General features: G+C 41.0%; 1 protein-coding gene across 1 annotated transcript; it reads right to left on the bottom strand.

The window, feature by feature from the left end:
- Positions 1-318: 318 nt before the first annotated feature.
- LOC143177352 (uncharacterized) lies at positions 319-643 on the bottom strand. The gene is given in 2 exon segments (XM_076375227.1): positions 319-393; positions 395-643. Coding segments are annotated over 2 exon segments (324 nt in total).
- Between the last annotated feature and the right edge of the window lie 17,035 nt (positions 644-17,678).

Genomic DNA, 17,678 nt, shown 5'->3' with positions numbered 1-17,678 from the left:
CCACCAATAGCATCCAAGATGCCCAAGATCTGTCCATGGGCAGCGTGAACTGGGCCTAAAGAGGCCCAAGAAGATCATAAGGGAGCAGCTTCGTCCTCGTACGTGGCCACGTCCGCGGGATATGACAACAAGATCGGTCAGATCGGTGACAGGGGTGCGTTCTATCGCAAGTTGTGTGCGTGGGGCAAGGAGGAGGGGGCGAAAGACGCGAGGACGAGTCAGAGCCAGCGTGAAGGGAAGAGGAACGGGCCAGGACGGACAGACGGACCACCCCGTTTGCCAGCGATCATGTCCCGATCACGTAAACTAGCCGCCCCCTCATCCATCATGCCTTCGTCGTACATTGTCATGTGTGACCAGAACTGCCTTCTTTTTCTTCCTCCTGCTTGTTCCATCGCTTCAACGTCCTCTTGTTTCTTCGTGTTCCCTTTCTCAGTCCCCCTCTCGGTGCCTTTTCCCGCCGCGGGGCCCGACCTCGCCGCAAATTGGCAGTGAAAAACAAACGAGATCCACCGCCGACGTAAACGTACCAACCAGGGGTGGTCGAGCTCTCAAGATTCATAATTAGAGTCAGTATATTTTTCGTACTGCTGATCGCCTCGTCTGCGTGCCTTAGAGCATGTCCCCGCGACGCTGATAACATCGGAGACTAGAGCTGTCCTGGGGCAACATGTTGGACATTGCAAGAGGAAACGGAGGAACTTGGACTATTTCCAGACATGTGGTTCAGTTTCTGGGAATGGGAGGGTTTTTTATTGAGTTCTCTGGTGGTTACTTTTTTTATTTTTCTGAAACCTGGAGTCTTTATGGAAAGGGAAGATTTTGGTTTAAGTTCCCATGGTAGCTGCTTTCGTGAATTTTTATTTGTTTTGTGAAGAACAGGAGAATTTTGTTTCAAATTCTTATGGTTGTCGTTTTCGTGAATTTTTTCTGCAATTTCTGAGAATTGGTACAGTTTTGCGTTGAGTTTCTTTGATGATTGTTTTCGTAAATTGTTTGAGATACATAGTTAGGTCTTGGTGTTATTGGTCCATGGAGTCGTATAATTTTGAGTAATCATGTGATATGGTTTCGCACAATCAAGCACGATAGATACTATGATTTAATGATACATTTCGTTCGAGAAGAATAATCCAACTCTGTGATTTATAATTGTACCATACAGCACGTTCCATCGGCTTTCATCTGGGGAACGTGGCGCGGTCACTCTGGACTGGACAGCGTATTGCTAATTGCTGATTGATCGTCTCTGAATAACGCAATTAACCGAACGGAAATCTTGTCTTGCTAATTACACGGGAATATTGGAATTAATTCTTGTAAAAAGAATGTGGTGAATTCTGTAGAGAAAAATGGTACAAGCTCTATCAACAACTTTCTGAATATCCTTAATACAATTTATTTTATTATTCTCTTTATCACATACTAACACTAATAATAAGTGAAGAAAAGGTTGATATTAAGGAAATTCTATAAGTACAACTAATTTAAGTAAAATTAGGAAAATCAATCTTGTCACTAACCAAACAAGTTTGCAAGTTCCATATATTTATCAAAGTGCTATTTTCGACGTTCTATTGCAAATATTTATACTATTCTTTAAAATTCACTAAATGAGGCTAAGAAGGAGTGTCATTTATAGACATTAAATTCGATTCCACCCTTGCAATTCGAGAAAAGGATGTACGAGTATTTAAAACGTACAGCACGCGTGAAGGTGTTCCTCGTTGCGGAGGGGTTTTTCAATTGGCGGCACATCAGAGCGAAAGGGAATGCAGAAACGTCGAGGCTCCGAGCACCGATGCGGTGGTCGATGGCACAAAGGGTGAGAAACGAAGGGCAGAGAACGGAATAAAGGAGGCTCTGACTACGGCACGTGCGAGGGCCGCCAACCGCAAAAGAGGCGGCTTATATTATTATAACGTGGGCAGGTGGGCGAGGCACTCTATTGGCAGTGCTAACGAGGGATCGGTAATTATTACCCACGACTTAACTCCTAGCTTCTCGTGCAAAGACCTTTATTGTAATCGTTCACCCCTTATCCATTCTACTGGCCGAATCTAGTTTGCCGGAATCCCATAACGCGATCGCTACTACCGAATTAAATAACACCCAGTAACCATGGAATCCTAATACCGTTTCGCCTTTGCTGGAATGTTGTATCAGAGTTCTATGTTAAGACAATTAATTTTATTAGCTTTGTGCTCTTGGTAATGAGGATTGTCTACTCAGCTTATGTAGTGCTCTCTTTTTGATCTTTGGCTATTTGTAGAATTTTTCAAGACGAATATGTTAAATATTCAAATATTCAAATATTCAAATATTCAAATATTCAAATATTCAAATATTCAAATATTCAAATATTCAAATATTCAAATATTCAAATATTCAAATATTCAAATATTCAAATATTCAAATATTCAAATATTCAAATATTCAAATATTCAAATATTCAAATATTCAAATATTCAAATATTCAAATATTCAAATATTCAAATATTCAAATATTCAAATATTCAAATATTCAAATATTCAAATATTCAAATATTCAAATATTCAAATATTCAAATATTCAAATATTCAAATATTCAAATATTCAAATATTCAAATATTCAAATATTCAAATATTCAAATATTCAAATATTCAAATATTCAAATATTCAAATATTCAAATATTCAAATATTCAAATATTCAAATATTCAAATATTCAAATATTCAAATATTCAAATATTCAAATATTCAAATATTCAAATATTCAAATATTCAAATATTCAAATATTCAAATATTCAAATATTCAAATATTCAAATATTCAAATATTCAAATATTCAAATATTCAAATATTCAAATATTCAAATATTCAAATATTCAAATGTTCAAATAGTCATATTTACAAATTTGTATATTTTTCAAATTTTCAAGTTTACCAATTTTCAACTTTTCAAATCTTCCATGCCACTCCACCAATTAACAGCTTAAAGACCTTTAAGTAATTCCATGTACCCTATCTATCACATCCTCCCTTCCAAGCAAAGTATCCCTGACAGCTTCAGAGGACTATCCCCAAAAGAACAGAGTCCAACGCAAGACAGGCAAAACTCCTCTCGAGGGATGCTTTGTACCAAGCCTAGTATTTCTTTGTGACACCGTTACGACCCCAGTAACCACGCAAACGAACCCCAGTAAGATCTGCACGAGAAAAATAACCCTCGGCTTACCTCTCTCTGGTCGACAATTTCGGTGGAAACTCTGTAGGTCGGCTTCTAGGTCCACCTCGACGCCCTTTGTCACCGGAGGATCATCTTCCGCGACCGCGTCCCTTAAAATCAGATAGCAGGTCCAGCGTGGAGCAGGCGTCGGTGGCGGTGGCGTCGCGGCAGGCAACTTGATATTATTTGTCACCCCTCAGTCAGGTAGATTAGACTCGGAATCGTAGAAAGGGGATTAAGGGTATCCAAATATCCAAGTCCTGGCTAATAACGAGGCTAAGCAGCGAGCCCTCTGAGCACCAACTGTTGGGGGGAGACCTGGCCCATTTTCAAGGGCCAGCCTTGTCCCACTGGGCACAGCCAGGCTACCTACAATGGGGGCCCAGCTTGGGTCTTATTCCCGATGGATTCATTACACTTAACGAGGGGTTTATTATTTAAAAAGGATTTACCTTAATTCGCAGATACTCCTGCCGAAGCTATGAGAGGGGGAGGAAGAGGATCCTGTTGCTCGAGGAGGTAGCAAACAAGTGATTATCCGTTTGGGTTCGTTTGGGAATAGCAAACGGAAGGATGCGTCCTGCTGGACATTCAATCGGTGCTTCGAACACGCTAAGCTCGTTTTTCCTATCTTTTCGCAATCGTTACTCTCTTTACATTTCTCGTTTTATTTGATCGTATCGCGGTGGAAGGGTAGACTTGTCGCCTTGAGAACTTTCGTGGCACGTGCGACTTTCTTGCTGGTTTGGAAGTGGAAGGTGATTTGAGAGATTTTAGGTGAGTGGGGTAGGTAAACATAGTTAATATTCGTGAAATTAATATGTTTGTGGAGTGGCAAGTTTACAAAAGAGTAAATGAGATACAGGTGAGGATTATTTTCTTGGTGATGTGGAGAAGTATTCAAGTCAAGGGAGACATAATACAGGTATTGGAAATAAAAAATAATTAGGATCAGAAGTTTCCTTGCTCTACAACTTCTTCAATTCATCCTCTACACATATTACACAGAATTTTATAGCTATAAAGAAAAATGACATTAGGTAGTTCTTCTAAAGAATAAAATAAGTTTGTCTCTCAACTTTCTAGGTTTGTAGAATAAAATTAATATTCACCATCAACATACTTAAATACATCTAGTTAAAAAATTCCTCTACAGACTACTATACACAAAAATACATATAACAAAATTTTGCATTGCACACAAGTAACTGTACATTCGAATTCTACATATCACAAGTAGCTGATACATTTATCTACACAGGCTGCACCTTACTTCTGATTCTCTTCTTATTTCCGATACAATTGCCACTCGTTCCACCCCTTCAGCCCCCTCCTCCCTTTATCTCTGGCCCGTTTCGAAACGTTTCGAGCAGCAGGGAGACACGAGGAACGTTAGAAATTCCTCGTGCACAGTGTAACGCTCCGTTGACACGATGATGGATCGTCTACCTTCCCAGCGGACAGGTAGACGCGCATTCACACTAGCGCGCTGAAAGTGTGTAATCGTGGCGGCACGCAGGTACCTTTACAAGGGTCAACAACTCCATCAAAACGTGAAAATCATCTGATGGCAGTGGTAGAGCCGAACCAGGGGCTCCCTCGTTGGAACCTGGCGCGCGATCGACGCCAGCCCTCCGACCTTGAACACGTGCGGGAAAACCGAGTGACAAATGGCATTTCTAATATGTAAATATTTGAGCTCGCCCGTGGACTGGATTTCGTTTACGTGCTGCCTGATACGTACTTCTCTGTTCACAAATAGTTTGTTATTCTGGGAGAAAGTCCAGAAAGTTACCTGTGTTCTGCGTTGCTACCTGTCAGGGGGAGTAGATAAGCAGGAAATGGATGACTGGAGGGGTAGGAAGAAGAAAGATGGGGAGGTAAAAATAGTGTGACGAGGGAAAGCGGTGAAAAGAGTGACATGAATAAGAATATAAATATGTAGGCACAGTGTTTCCTTGTGGGGGGCTTACGATTAATTAACGATGAGCTTGTAATGGGAGACCAGTTTGCGGGGTTAAGTTATGGGTTAATGGCTCATTGTGGTCTCGTCGAAGATGGGGAGAAGAGTTTATGAAAGTAAATCTACGCGTATCTACTTATTCCTCTCAAAGAGATGGTCAGAAGAGATGGACAGAAATGATATAAAGTAGGAGTCCACCACTCAGCACAAGAAAATGCTAGATGAATCTCGAATAATAGTAGTAGATATTGTGGATATGTATTACTAAAATATTTGAAATCTAATATTTCATACAGAGTCGACTAATAATATAGATATCCAGGATTCTACTACACAAACCATTCCAAATTCAAATCATCATATAAACTAAACTCCTCCACACCCCACAAAGCCCCTAACCCCGTATTACAAAAACAAGGACACTCACATCCAATCAGTCCATCCTACCCGTGAAACCAAGGTTGAAAATACCAAGATGCAGCGATGGAAGCATTGGAAGCACGAAGTATGCTCGAAGATCGAAGGAACGTAGAAAATCGAGGTAAAAGGCGTCCTTCGGTTTGCGACCGTGTCTACCGCCGCTTCTGCTCGATTTCTACTCTTCCACTCGTTACTTTCGCAATCAGTCGAACAGGTATGCACGCAGGATACGTCTCTGCAGGTGGAGATAAAAACGAAGCGCGATGTGGGTAGAAGAGGAGGAAAGAGAAAGGATAAGGGGTAAGAGAAAGAGGGGAGCATAGAGAGTACAGAGAGAAAGAGAGAGATGAATTCATCGTCAGCAGAGTTGGTTCGATCTGCGAGGGGGCGATACGAGGGACGAGGGGAGATCAAGGGGCGATCGAGGAGGAACGGGCAGAGCAGCTCGACCAGGCGAGCTCCAAGGCGGTGGCGGTCTTTAAAAGATGTCGGATGCTTTGATGTTCGCCGCACGTCATCCCGCGCGTTACCTCGACGGTGGCTCTCCGCCGAAACCGACGAATAGCGACGCACCCTCTTGCGTACTTGGCATCTCCGCGAGGATTCGTCATCGAGAGATCGCTAGGGGAGGAATTGCGTGGTGAGGCACCCCATCGAACTCGTACAGTCGGTCACCCTGGAAGTTGTCCTACAACTTTGCCCTTTCCTATAGTTCTGGGAGAAAAATTGTGGAGGAAAGTTGCTGGAGAAAATCTGTCCTGCAGTGTTTTCGTTCTCTATATTTCTTCTGGGATTGTATTTTTTTATGTTCTTATCTGTTTAGGATTTTTATTTTAGTTTGTTAAAAATTACTTTGTGTAGGTAATGACTGTCTTTTCGTGGCTAGTAGTCCCCTTTATATTTTTTAGAATGATATTGGAAGTCTAGGTAACAAAAAAAAATAAGAATAAAAAATACTAAAAGAATACAAGTGTGTTAAATTAATTTGGTGATTAATTCCGTTGCGAAAGAGTTAAACTGATTTATGCAAGGTATAAAAATTCTTTTATCTTTTTAAACATTCCAGTAACAATAGCATTATTATTATTACATAATATAGTCGAATAGACTTGTATCTAGCCTAATAAAAAATTACCAGTAAAATAAATAATAATAATAGTATCTATTTAATGCTTGTAAAAGAGTCTTTTATGAAACTCACGCATAAGCGACGGCAGGGGATGACTCTATACCGTAAGCCACCGTGTGCAACTCTGGCGTCCCCTCGATCGAATCCACCCTCCCTGCATCCCTTCGTCGCTCTTTTTACCGGCACGCCGCGCCGCGGTCTTAGGCCTCCCGCTGCCGATACAGTTTGCAAACAGCATAAAAATGCCACTCGATTATTCCCTGCCACCCCGTGGAACGCGAATCGTTTAGCAGCGGTGACGTGGTTCGTTAAAGAGAACGGGGGTGAGAATCGGTGGGGTGAATTCGCGTTATTCGACGAGGATCGCGCGAGAAAAAACACGATACTCGAAATAATCAGGGGGCAACCCTCTATGGAAGGGTTAAGAGCGATTGAATATACATTAGAGACGAAAGGCGTAGTTGATGATTTAAAAGGTGTTTCGCCTAACATTAACCCTTCGTCAGGAATCATTTTTTTTACTAACATTGAGTCGTTTATGTCCACTAAGGATTTTTTTATGTTCTAGGCCCTAGGCTTTTAAAAAATCTACGAAGATTCTGTGGTACTTCTCAATTACAGTATCTCTATTACAGCATATCGTCTAACAGTCTTTCTTCTTAAATATTACACTGATTCTTTTAGTCTTTTCTTTGTACTTTTCACAAAGAACTTCAAGAGAGTAATAAGGTATGTGCCTTAAATAGAGTTTAGGAGTATTAAGATAAATTTCTAATCCTTTTTTAATATGCTACTTTGTTTCCTCGAACACATTCAGAATAAAAACCTCGACCAAGCGAAACCAACAAAATCCACCGATTATTTCTTATCGGTTCGATCAATCATTTAGCCTACTGAAATCAAGTTGATTTGTGGCCGAATGGACATCGTGGCTAGCTATATATTCGCGTATTTCCTGTGCTATTGCCTCTGTGCCATTCCTCTGACAGTTCTCTCCTACGCCTTGATTTGCACGACCAACGGTCCCGGCAACGTCATCATCCACAGATCTGCACGTTCACCCGATGGTCATCCGTTATGGTCACCCGATCGAGTCACCGAAATCTTTGACCAGGACGATCCGAACGCCGATGCGACGAACATTAATGAGTATTGATGTCCTCCTCGCGTTCGATCGGCCGTCGCGATATCGTTTAGCGGAACTCGCATCACACGGAAATCTCGTTCAGCCGCATCGACGATCAAACCGAGGCACTCGACACGGTTAGCGGGACGTCGGGACGCTTTGAACCGAGATACTGAGGTAACGCGATTTCAACGCTAGAATTTCCTTCCAGATATGCGTGTAAAAGGTAAAAGTGCTCCTGTACCTCTGATTTCTTCGGTTATACGAAACTGTGGAAGATGAAAGGAACGGTTTGTGAATCTTTTGGTACTGTATCTTGTGATTTTTCTTTGGCCCTATGGGTCAGGGAGTTTAAGTGGATACAGGAGATATGGCTGATCAGGGATTGCTTAATTATTAAATTTGTAATAGTGAGGGATTCTTCGAGTCCTACTTTTTTATTACTTTTGTTACTCTATTTGGAATAAGTATCTGGAAAAGTAGGTAATCTGATTTTTTGGGAAAAATGGTCTGGTTCTCTAGCTGCTTTGGATAGCAATAATTGACGAATAAATTGAGGGACACAGGTAGCTTTATTATCGTCCTTTGTGAAGGCTGAGTCTACATGTGAGGCTGCAATCACTTGCAGCAAAAATGAGATAAAGTACCCATGGACAAAATTCTGGATTTCAAATGGTGCAGAATAAATGCATCAAATACATATTTTGAAAACCTCTATGTGACGTCTGAGTGAAGGTAGGTCCACATTCTTGACAGTTTCAGGCTCACTTATACGCTTCCCTGATTCATAGGACCTCGAAGGGTTGTATAAAAATATGAACTGATCTGTGTTCGATCAGCTAAAATTACCCTGACCCATCTTCCCCTCCACTTTGTCAGACAAACATTGTACTTTCAATATTCCTCTTTATTCTACGAGTAGATACCTACTCTACAACAAAAACTACCCTACATAAAAGGAGATTTTCAGAAATAAAAATCTTCCCATTTCCAAATCCTCTATCTTAAAACTATCCACTTACTACGACTCTACAAAATCTCTTTTCTACATCTTCTAAGTACCATGGAAGACCAAGAAAAACTGAAAAAAGATTTCATATCACTATACAACTACTCCCAAAAAAGGAGAATGATCTAACCTTGGAATTCCTCTCCCAGAGCAGCGAAAAGTCCTAGACCTGTGGTCTGGAGCACTTCTGGAAGATGAAGTGCTCATCGATACTCCCCCGACAAATGTGTCGATTGTGCGTGGACAGCGTGGCACCACCTTTACAATTATCGCTGGTCGTTTGTTGGCGGAAAATGAAGCGAGCCAGGCCACTTTTCCACCCTGAGACTCGATCGTTCGAAGACAGGGGGTTGAAAGAGGGGTAGGTGGATCCAGGGTGAATGCAGTCCCTTGGAACGGTGTCGACGCTCCCCAGAGGATCGCTACCTACGATTCGTCACCGAGGAGAACTTTTCTCAATGACCGAGAACGAACACTGAATGTATCCTCGAGCGTATCCATGAACGGGTACACCTGTAGCTGCAGCAGCCATCCCGCCAAGTAATTCCGGGCTATAATAATAAGCTTCTAGCTGGAACGAACAAGGACGACGGCCCATTGACTCCGTTTTTCGTTCGACTCAATAGGACGGAGACGAATTGTGCAGCCGCGATGAATTGGGTCCTCCCCATTCTCGGGGAATACATGAATGAAGACGCCGATGCTGTTCCTCGTGAGGAAATAATGTTGTTCGACGATCTTACGGCTGTCCATAAATTATCTGCTCTCCATGGTACACTATTTTCGACGAGTGGATCCCGTGCGCGTGTTTACTCGCTGCAGCTGGAGACCGAGTGCCATTCTGGGTACAGAGGATGCGAAAATATTTGTGTCAATGGTGGTGTTGACCGAGGATTTTAGTTTTTGGGGGCTATTTAAGGAGTTTTTGCGAAGGAATTGAGAGGGTACGTTGCTGTCTGGGTTTTTTTTGGAGACTGGAAATGTAGCTTTTGCAATGGAATTAAGAAGGTATCTAGTACTTCACTAAATTTCATTATTTTATTACCTTCTACAATATTCCAAACTCTACTGTAGAAAAATTTCATCTTTTGCGACGTGACTCTAGTTTATGACGAACACCTCCAATATATTATAACCTTTACTTGATCTTTTGACGAATACTAAGAACATTATATGAATAGGTACATTACTTACGCACATAACAGACGATTTATAAGAAATCTAGTTTCTGGTAAAGATGCACCTTTAAAACAAGACTATGGGATATTCAATATGAAGGAAGTTTCATTTCACCATCTTCTTCATTAAAAACACTGATGGGCAAGTTAGCGTAACGAGGAAAGTCAGAGCGTTTAACTTGCCGCGAACAAAACAGCCTGGTACCCCAGCCGATATCGATAACTACCCAATTGTGCAGCCTCGGGAGGTTCGTTTCTGATGTAATCAGGGAATACGCAGGGGGTGCTACTAATTGTAATCGTATAACGGGTCCGGGAGCAGAGGGGCGACGAGCATCGCAAAGAATTGACTCTGGTTAAGTTAATATAATCAGAAATTCAGGACCGTCCGCGTCCCTGCCCCTTATGAAATATGTACCACGAGAGACGTCTGTTCTTCTCGTCTTATTTATTTACTATCCGTTGTACGGACACGGAAATTCAATGATCCGTTGTCGAACGCTCTTCCCTTTGAATATGTAATTCCCTGTGACGCGGTCGATGGAACTGCTCAGAGATTTTCAAAAGAATTTCCATTTTGTTCGCTAAGTTAACCCTTTGCAACCGATCGACGCATCACGGTGACAATCCTGATGTTAAGTTTAGTGATGGAAGATTTAAAATGCGAAAAATTGACGAATAAAGATTTTTATTGTACAGTATACAGGGTGCTTTCAGGTTGAATGACCATTCTTGATGCACCTAAGACTTTAGGACCCTGAAACAGAAAGAATTCTTTTGGGAAGTATGCTGGTAAACGCTTCGTTCAAGAGATATTAATTTCAGAAGTCATAACACTATAAAAGTGATTAATATGAAAATAATTTAGGTTTGTCCCCTCTATTGCTTTAGAAGAAAGAAAGCCGTTGGTTTCAAGGACTTAAATTCATATTTTAAGTTTAGCCATTTAACCCTGAAGCACCCTGTATGGTAATCTTGTTAATAGAGAAACTAGAATCTACCAAACCATTTTGTCACGCGGAAGCAGATAATGCATAACTCAAACTTTTCTCAAAATCAATTTACCTATTGTATTTCACTGCTCACATTTAGTGTATACATAGTGATACACTACCCACGGTAAATGCATCTACTGAAAAATAAAATTACGCTGAAAAATACCATGAAACCCTCACAAGATCACAGATATCTCCACGAAATCCCATCCGACTTACAAATAATTCCTTCATGCTTCCCAATTCGTGAAAAAGCAATTTCCAGCGAGGAACAAAGAAGGCTCGCGCGGGAGAAGCATGTCCAGGCAAACAGACGCAGCACTATGCCAGCTTAACGAGAGCATCATTCGCAACAGAAAATCGCGGGCGCGCGGCGGCGAAAGAGCGCGGCCTCTGTTTAACATCAAAGACAACGGGCGAGTCGGGGGAGGAGGGTGGTCGGTGGTCTACAAACACAGGAGGAGCGAAGCAAAAGTGGGCAACATCGCGCGGTTGAAAAGGCAGCATCGGCTCTCCTTTCACCGGCGGCTCGCACAAAACGAGCGTATCGGCGCAGCGATGGAACGATGAGCTCGCGTAATCAATCAGTTTCATGGGAGCACGGGGGCCTGCCGCGTTAATGCTCGCGTTCCCGAGGCCACCGTTATAAAACTATGAATACGCGCCACGCTCCGCCGACGAGGATTCGGCCGAGTGCAGCGCGCGGGATGAATGCACCGCGCATGCAAGGCGCACCAGAAGCGATGCTCACGATGCACGGTGACCAGTGAATGCGTCTGGGTCGGGGGACGTGCGTTGTTTGGTGCAGGTTTTCGTCGGGACCGATGATGAGTACTGGGTTAGTCGAGGATTTTGCTACTCGAAATGTGAAAAGGGAGAACTGGTAAGCGTTGTCGTAGAGAGACAAATTTTTGGTATTTGGAAATCGAGGTTTGTGAACCCCTTCTCTGAGTATAGGATATGGTTTATCCAAGATTTAATATTTTTGTTCTTTGTAAGAGGTTCTGGAATGTTCTGCTTTTTAGGAAAATATTCAGTGTTTTTATAAAGAGTGTTCATGTTCATGCATTTTATGAAGGCAAAGTTTGGTTTTCTATACTCTGTTTCAGAGTTTGGTCGAATTTTATTCTGAATGAGGAATGCGAACTCTCATTATTAGGAGAGTTTTCTTAGGAAAAGAAATTTTTTCAGGAGTGAAGTATAAAGTACTGTTTTTTAATGTTCAAGAAGTGGTTCTTGAAATTAATCAAATATGCATTATTTTTAGGGACCTCTTGAGCTCTAAACAATACTACAGAATCTTATAGTAGATATATTGCATTTTATAGTAGCTTAATTTGTAATGGTCTATGATTGCTTTTTTCTGAACTCTTCGTGTATTAACCCTTAACTGGAAAAATAGGGTCACAGAATTTATACTACTTAAGTTTGAATACTACTTGTGTATTACATTATGTCATAATAGTTAAGAGTTAAATTCACTGTTTCTCCTACTAACTCAACATAGCAATATTATTTAATACCAGAAATCTTATAACTCAAGAGTCATAAACCCATAAAACACAGAGTAATATTTCAACATTAAAATCCTGATCTACTACCATAGACTAAATAAGTAGACCCGGCGCTTAGATCACTTACAATACGCTCTCAATAACTCTCACACCCACAAAAAACTCTAATAAGACTTTCAGTTTCACAAAACGTAAGAACAATGCCTCGATTAAATACGCGACCGTGTCACGGATTTCGTCACAATTCGTACTCTTACGACACGCTCGTGCTAGATAGAAAATACATTATGTAATTCGTCGGGAGTAAACGATTGTACGATTGACGCAAAGTTAAGAATACACGTTCGAGCAATCATAAACGCGCGCTCGTGATCACCGTGTTACGTCACGCTATTGACGAACGCATTGTGCCACCGTAGCGTGTAAACGAGTCACGCTGTCACATTTCGGCTCACCACCGCCACAGCAGCCCTTCTCCTTTTGTGCGACATCCCCGCGCCGCTTTTCAGCCCGCCCGAATTACGTCACGCTAGTTTGCTATCGGCGAGTTTATATTCGAGGTTTATGCGGTCCTCGGCTACATACACGTGAATAGTAACAATATTTGCTCCCTTCTTTTGCATCTATGGATCCCTGCTGCTCTTCACAAGACTACCGAGGAAGATTCTTCTTTTTCTCCTTTGGGCTTCTCTGCTGCAAAAGGTTAGTTTTACTATATTGAGTTTTCAGGTTAGGTAGATGCGTAGGACGCTTCGCGTAAATTATCTTTTATGTGAAATGTTAGGAGAATTAGAGCTTTTTCTTTTTTATTGAAGTTTAATGCCGCGACAACTGTTTATAATTGTTATTAGTGAGAAAAGAAGAGAGAAAAACAAAAAAGAGGAAGGGAAAAGGTAGGAAGTAGCGAAAGAGAAAAGACGAGAAAAGATAGAACTGTATTGAGGTTTAGATCAATGAGACAAATAACCTTGTTTCTTAGAGAAAGGTTATTAGTTTAACATAGTGTATTGTTAACTTAAAGCTATGTCTCCACGGAAGTTTTTAATAACGAGGAATTTTTTCTTCCTGTTTCATGGGTATTGAAAAAGTCGCTGTTTCTCGATGAATGCTTTTCTAGATTTTCTCGTGTTTCTTTGCCGATACAAATATCGCCTTATAAGTGAAACAAAACTCATATATTTCTCAAATTGAGTTGTGCCTCTTTTGAAGTACATGTGCAATCTGTGAAATATATTTAATAGCTAGACTGCGGATTTTTACGCATTTATGAGAAATTTCAATGCGCAAAGGCGATAGAATCCATATAATATGAAACAATGTAGAAAGCAATGTAGAAATACCGAACGATGAATACATTTTATAATATCTAAAAAGTGAAACAAGCTTCTAATTAGGATCCAGTTCTTTAATTTTGCGTATAAAAATAATTTGCACAAGTATCCACAGTCTACTAACAGCTTTAAGTAACTATAAAATTACTACACACTTGAATGTTCAAGTGTTTCTTGAATATTGTCCACTCCTCTTGAACCTTCGAAAGCTTGTCGAAATATGTATTCACACATGCCTACTCATAATTGAATGGGGTTGACAAGTCGACGACGAGGATGATGGACTGCGTTGGATCGAGGGGGTTCTCGGCAACCCCTACGCGAGGTTCAAAACAGATTCGCTACGGGCAGCTGCAGCGACGCGACTTCTCTTTCGCCTTCTAGCTCATTTTCTTTCTCCTTATATTTTTCGAGGGGGGTAAATCGACTCTCCCGTCGTCATAATCGGTTTTCCTGTTGTTGCGTCGCTTGAATACGACGGTCTTTGTGTACACGCGTGTTTTACGCGAGCAGTATTCGTGTCCTGTGAATTATGCACGGTACAACCCCCCGAGAGGTTCGAACGACCCCGCGAGAGCCACTTTATTATAAGGGTGTCGAAATTTTGCATTCATACTCGTTTTAGTTCGTCACGGTTCTCTAGCACTGCTTCTAGTTTGAAATATAGTTGCTTCGTATGACTGAGCGCTTCTTTTTTGTTTGTTCATTTGTTACGGTAGTTGAAGTTTGTGCACCCTGTGCACCTGTTCATGCAGTTAGATTTGCAATAGTGGATCTTCTTATTGTGGTGTATAGAGGTTCAGGGATAAATGTGAGTAAGTATGTTAGAGTTTGCTTGTGACTGCATTTGAGTAGGTCATGTTAACAGGATTAGGATAAGTTTTATAGACAGATAATATTTAGTATGGAAGTTTTATAACAGATAAGTAATGGAATCCTAATAGATTGATATATAGCATATGAACTAGGTTCTGATGTGCAGCTTCTTGTCTCCATCTAGAGAATATTTGAGGAAATTCAGACTGTAATCAGCAGTCGATAATGGAGAAACTACATTATCAGTCTCTATCTTCATTACCAATTTTATGTCACGTTCAACGTTAGCGACTGTGCGCGAAATAAAAGTTCAGCGCTATGAGCGGTGAAAATTCAAATTATAATATTGACGCAAAATTAAATATAGGGTGTCCTGATTAGTTAATTACAAATTCATACAGAAGTAAACAAACTGTTGACGAAATTCTCATAAAACTTAAATTTCTACTTCTTTAAATATTAACGCTTTCGAAAAAACTTGAGTTCCTTAATAAATTATTTTCATTTTCAGTTTAGGACAAAAATTAATGATTCCTTTATTTTGCTGTAAAGTGTACTTGTATTTACAATTACTATCTTATATATATTGACAAATTGCAGCCATTAGCTCGGTCGGTACCGATTGCCCGGGTCTCACCACGTGGAGGTTGCTGCAAGTGGAGACCCACAGAGAGATAGATGGAATCAAAGTTCCATCGATCTCCCTTTACAAAAATCTTAAACTAACAAGCCAAAGACATGAATGGAAGCCAAGTTCCATGCATGCCTTTAGCTTGGATCGTAAAGTAGGAAATTGTCGAGTTATCATTAGGAATGGTTTGATTGAATTGGACTCTACAGCTAATGCAACCGTGAAATAGACGAGCGATGGTGTGAGCTCTACCACCTTGAAGGCCGGTAGGTCGGAGAGGCGCACGGCACTACACGATTCAGTCAATTGTCCATTGCTCCCTGCTGCCACATAGGAGCTACCGAAGTAGACCTAATTCCGACAGGCTGGTAAAGAGAATGCGCAAAAGGCGGAAACGTGTAGTTTCCACAGTCGAGTGTGTCTTTCCACACACCCTACTGTGTCCGTCGCGTCACTCCTAGTACAGACCCCCAAGAGGAGAACACACTCCACCGACCGACGATTCCACGGTTGGTCACATGCTTCTACCAAGAGAAGCAGCGGTGACTTCCTCACCAAAGATGAGGAACAAGTATCAAAAAAAGAAGTTAAGAAATGACAACTCGACAATTGTACAGTGAATATAAACTAGAAAGGCAAAGACATGGATGGAAGCCGCGTTCCATCCACGCCTTTTCCTAGGTTCTTAAAGTAGAGAAATGCCAAGTAATCATTGAGTGGAGATTGAGAATATTTAGAGTCTATCGCGTAAGGCAACCATGAAATAGACAATCGGTGGTGCGAGTCCTTCCACCTTGAAGGCGGGTACTAGAAGAAGGCGACTGGCACCTCACAGCACAATCAGTTGCCTGATTGAACTGTGGGGTTTCCACCTGCAAGTGTGTCATACCACACACCATTCGGTGTCCACATCGTCTCTCGCTAGTACAAACCCCCAAGGGAAGAAGAACAAGCTCCATCGACCGCCGATTCCACAGTTGAACATTTGCTTCTACTAAGAGAAGCAGATAACCTCCTCACAGAAGGTGAGGAGGAAGTAACCAAGCAAAGAGAGCTAAGAAATGACAACTTGGCAGTGTTACAAATATTTTACAATAGAGTCTTAAAAGTAGGGTCTTAAAAATATTCTAAGCGATTGCGACTTATATACTAGAAGCGGTGAATCCCTCGTCGGATGCGACGTCTTCGTTCTTCGATCTTCAAGTTAATATGAAAGATTGGGGGAGCCTCCCCAAAAATACCCCAACGATGGCACAGCCATTGGCAAAATGATAATTATCATTGGAAAAATGATAATGATTAGAATTAGAAATGAGCGTTGGGGAACCTTCTAGAGAACGATAGAGGATCGATAGAACGATCTACAGCCCTCGAAGAGAATTGAATGTTTTGTAAGAACATTATAGAAACAAGAAAGGATTGACAGAACAATCCAAACCTTGAATCTATAGAAAACATTTTTTAAAAGAGAATTGAACTAAACAAGGTTGGCATTTGATTAAATCTTCCTAGTAAAAATTAGAAATATTAATTGTAATTACCTTCTTTTAGTATCTTCATTCGATGTTTACTTACAACCTGTAAAATAAGAAATTAGAATCAGCTATGGAATTTGAGGAGCTTTCTACAAAATATAGAGGATTGACAAAACGATCTACAACCATCGAAGAGTATGAGAAATTCCGTAGTAACATATTACAGCAAAAGAAAACAGAAATATATTTGATTAATTACCTTTTTCAAAATCTTCATTCGGTGGTTATCTAAACCCTGTAAAACTAAAAATTAATAATGTTAATGCCATCCCTCGGGGGATACGATATCAAATAAAAGACAAGAATAGAAATCAAATGTAGGAATTTGAAATATTAATTGGATTAATCTTCTTCTGATATCTTCATTTGATTAATAAAGAGCACAAGAGCACAAAAGAGCGCGAAAAAACGCGAAAAAACGCGAAAAAACGCGAAAAAACGCGAAAAAACGCGAAAAAACGCGAAAAAACGCGAAAAAACGCGAAAAAACGCGAAAAAACGCGAAAAAACGCGAAAAAACGCGAAAAAACGCGAAAAAACGCGAAAAAACGCGAAAGAGCGCGAAAGAGCGCGAAAGAGCGCAAAAGAGCGCAAAAGAGCGCAAAAGAGCGCAAAAAAGGGCAAAAAAGGGGGCAGAGAGGGGGTATATTCAAAATAAGGTCAACAAAAAAAAACAAATTTAAAATTTGTGCAAAAACTCACCGGTCAGCCAAGATGACCACTGGTCATCGGCCAGCTGCCCACTGGTCAGTGGTGTCCAGGGGTCCAGGAGGCTCCAGGGAGGTCCGAGGTCCAGGGTCCAGGGGCCCTCCAGGATCCCGA

This window comes from Calliopsis andreniformis, chromosome 3 (assembly GCF_051401765.1).
Source record: "Calliopsis andreniformis isolate RMS-2024a chromosome 3, iyCalAndr_principal, whole genome shotgun sequence".
Taxonomy (NCBI): domain Eukaryota; kingdom Metazoa; phylum Arthropoda; class Insecta; order Hymenoptera; family Andrenidae; genus Calliopsis; species Calliopsis andreniformis.
The sequence above is the reverse complement of the archived record's forward strand: the minus strand, read 5'-3'. Positions and strand labels throughout refer to the sequence as shown.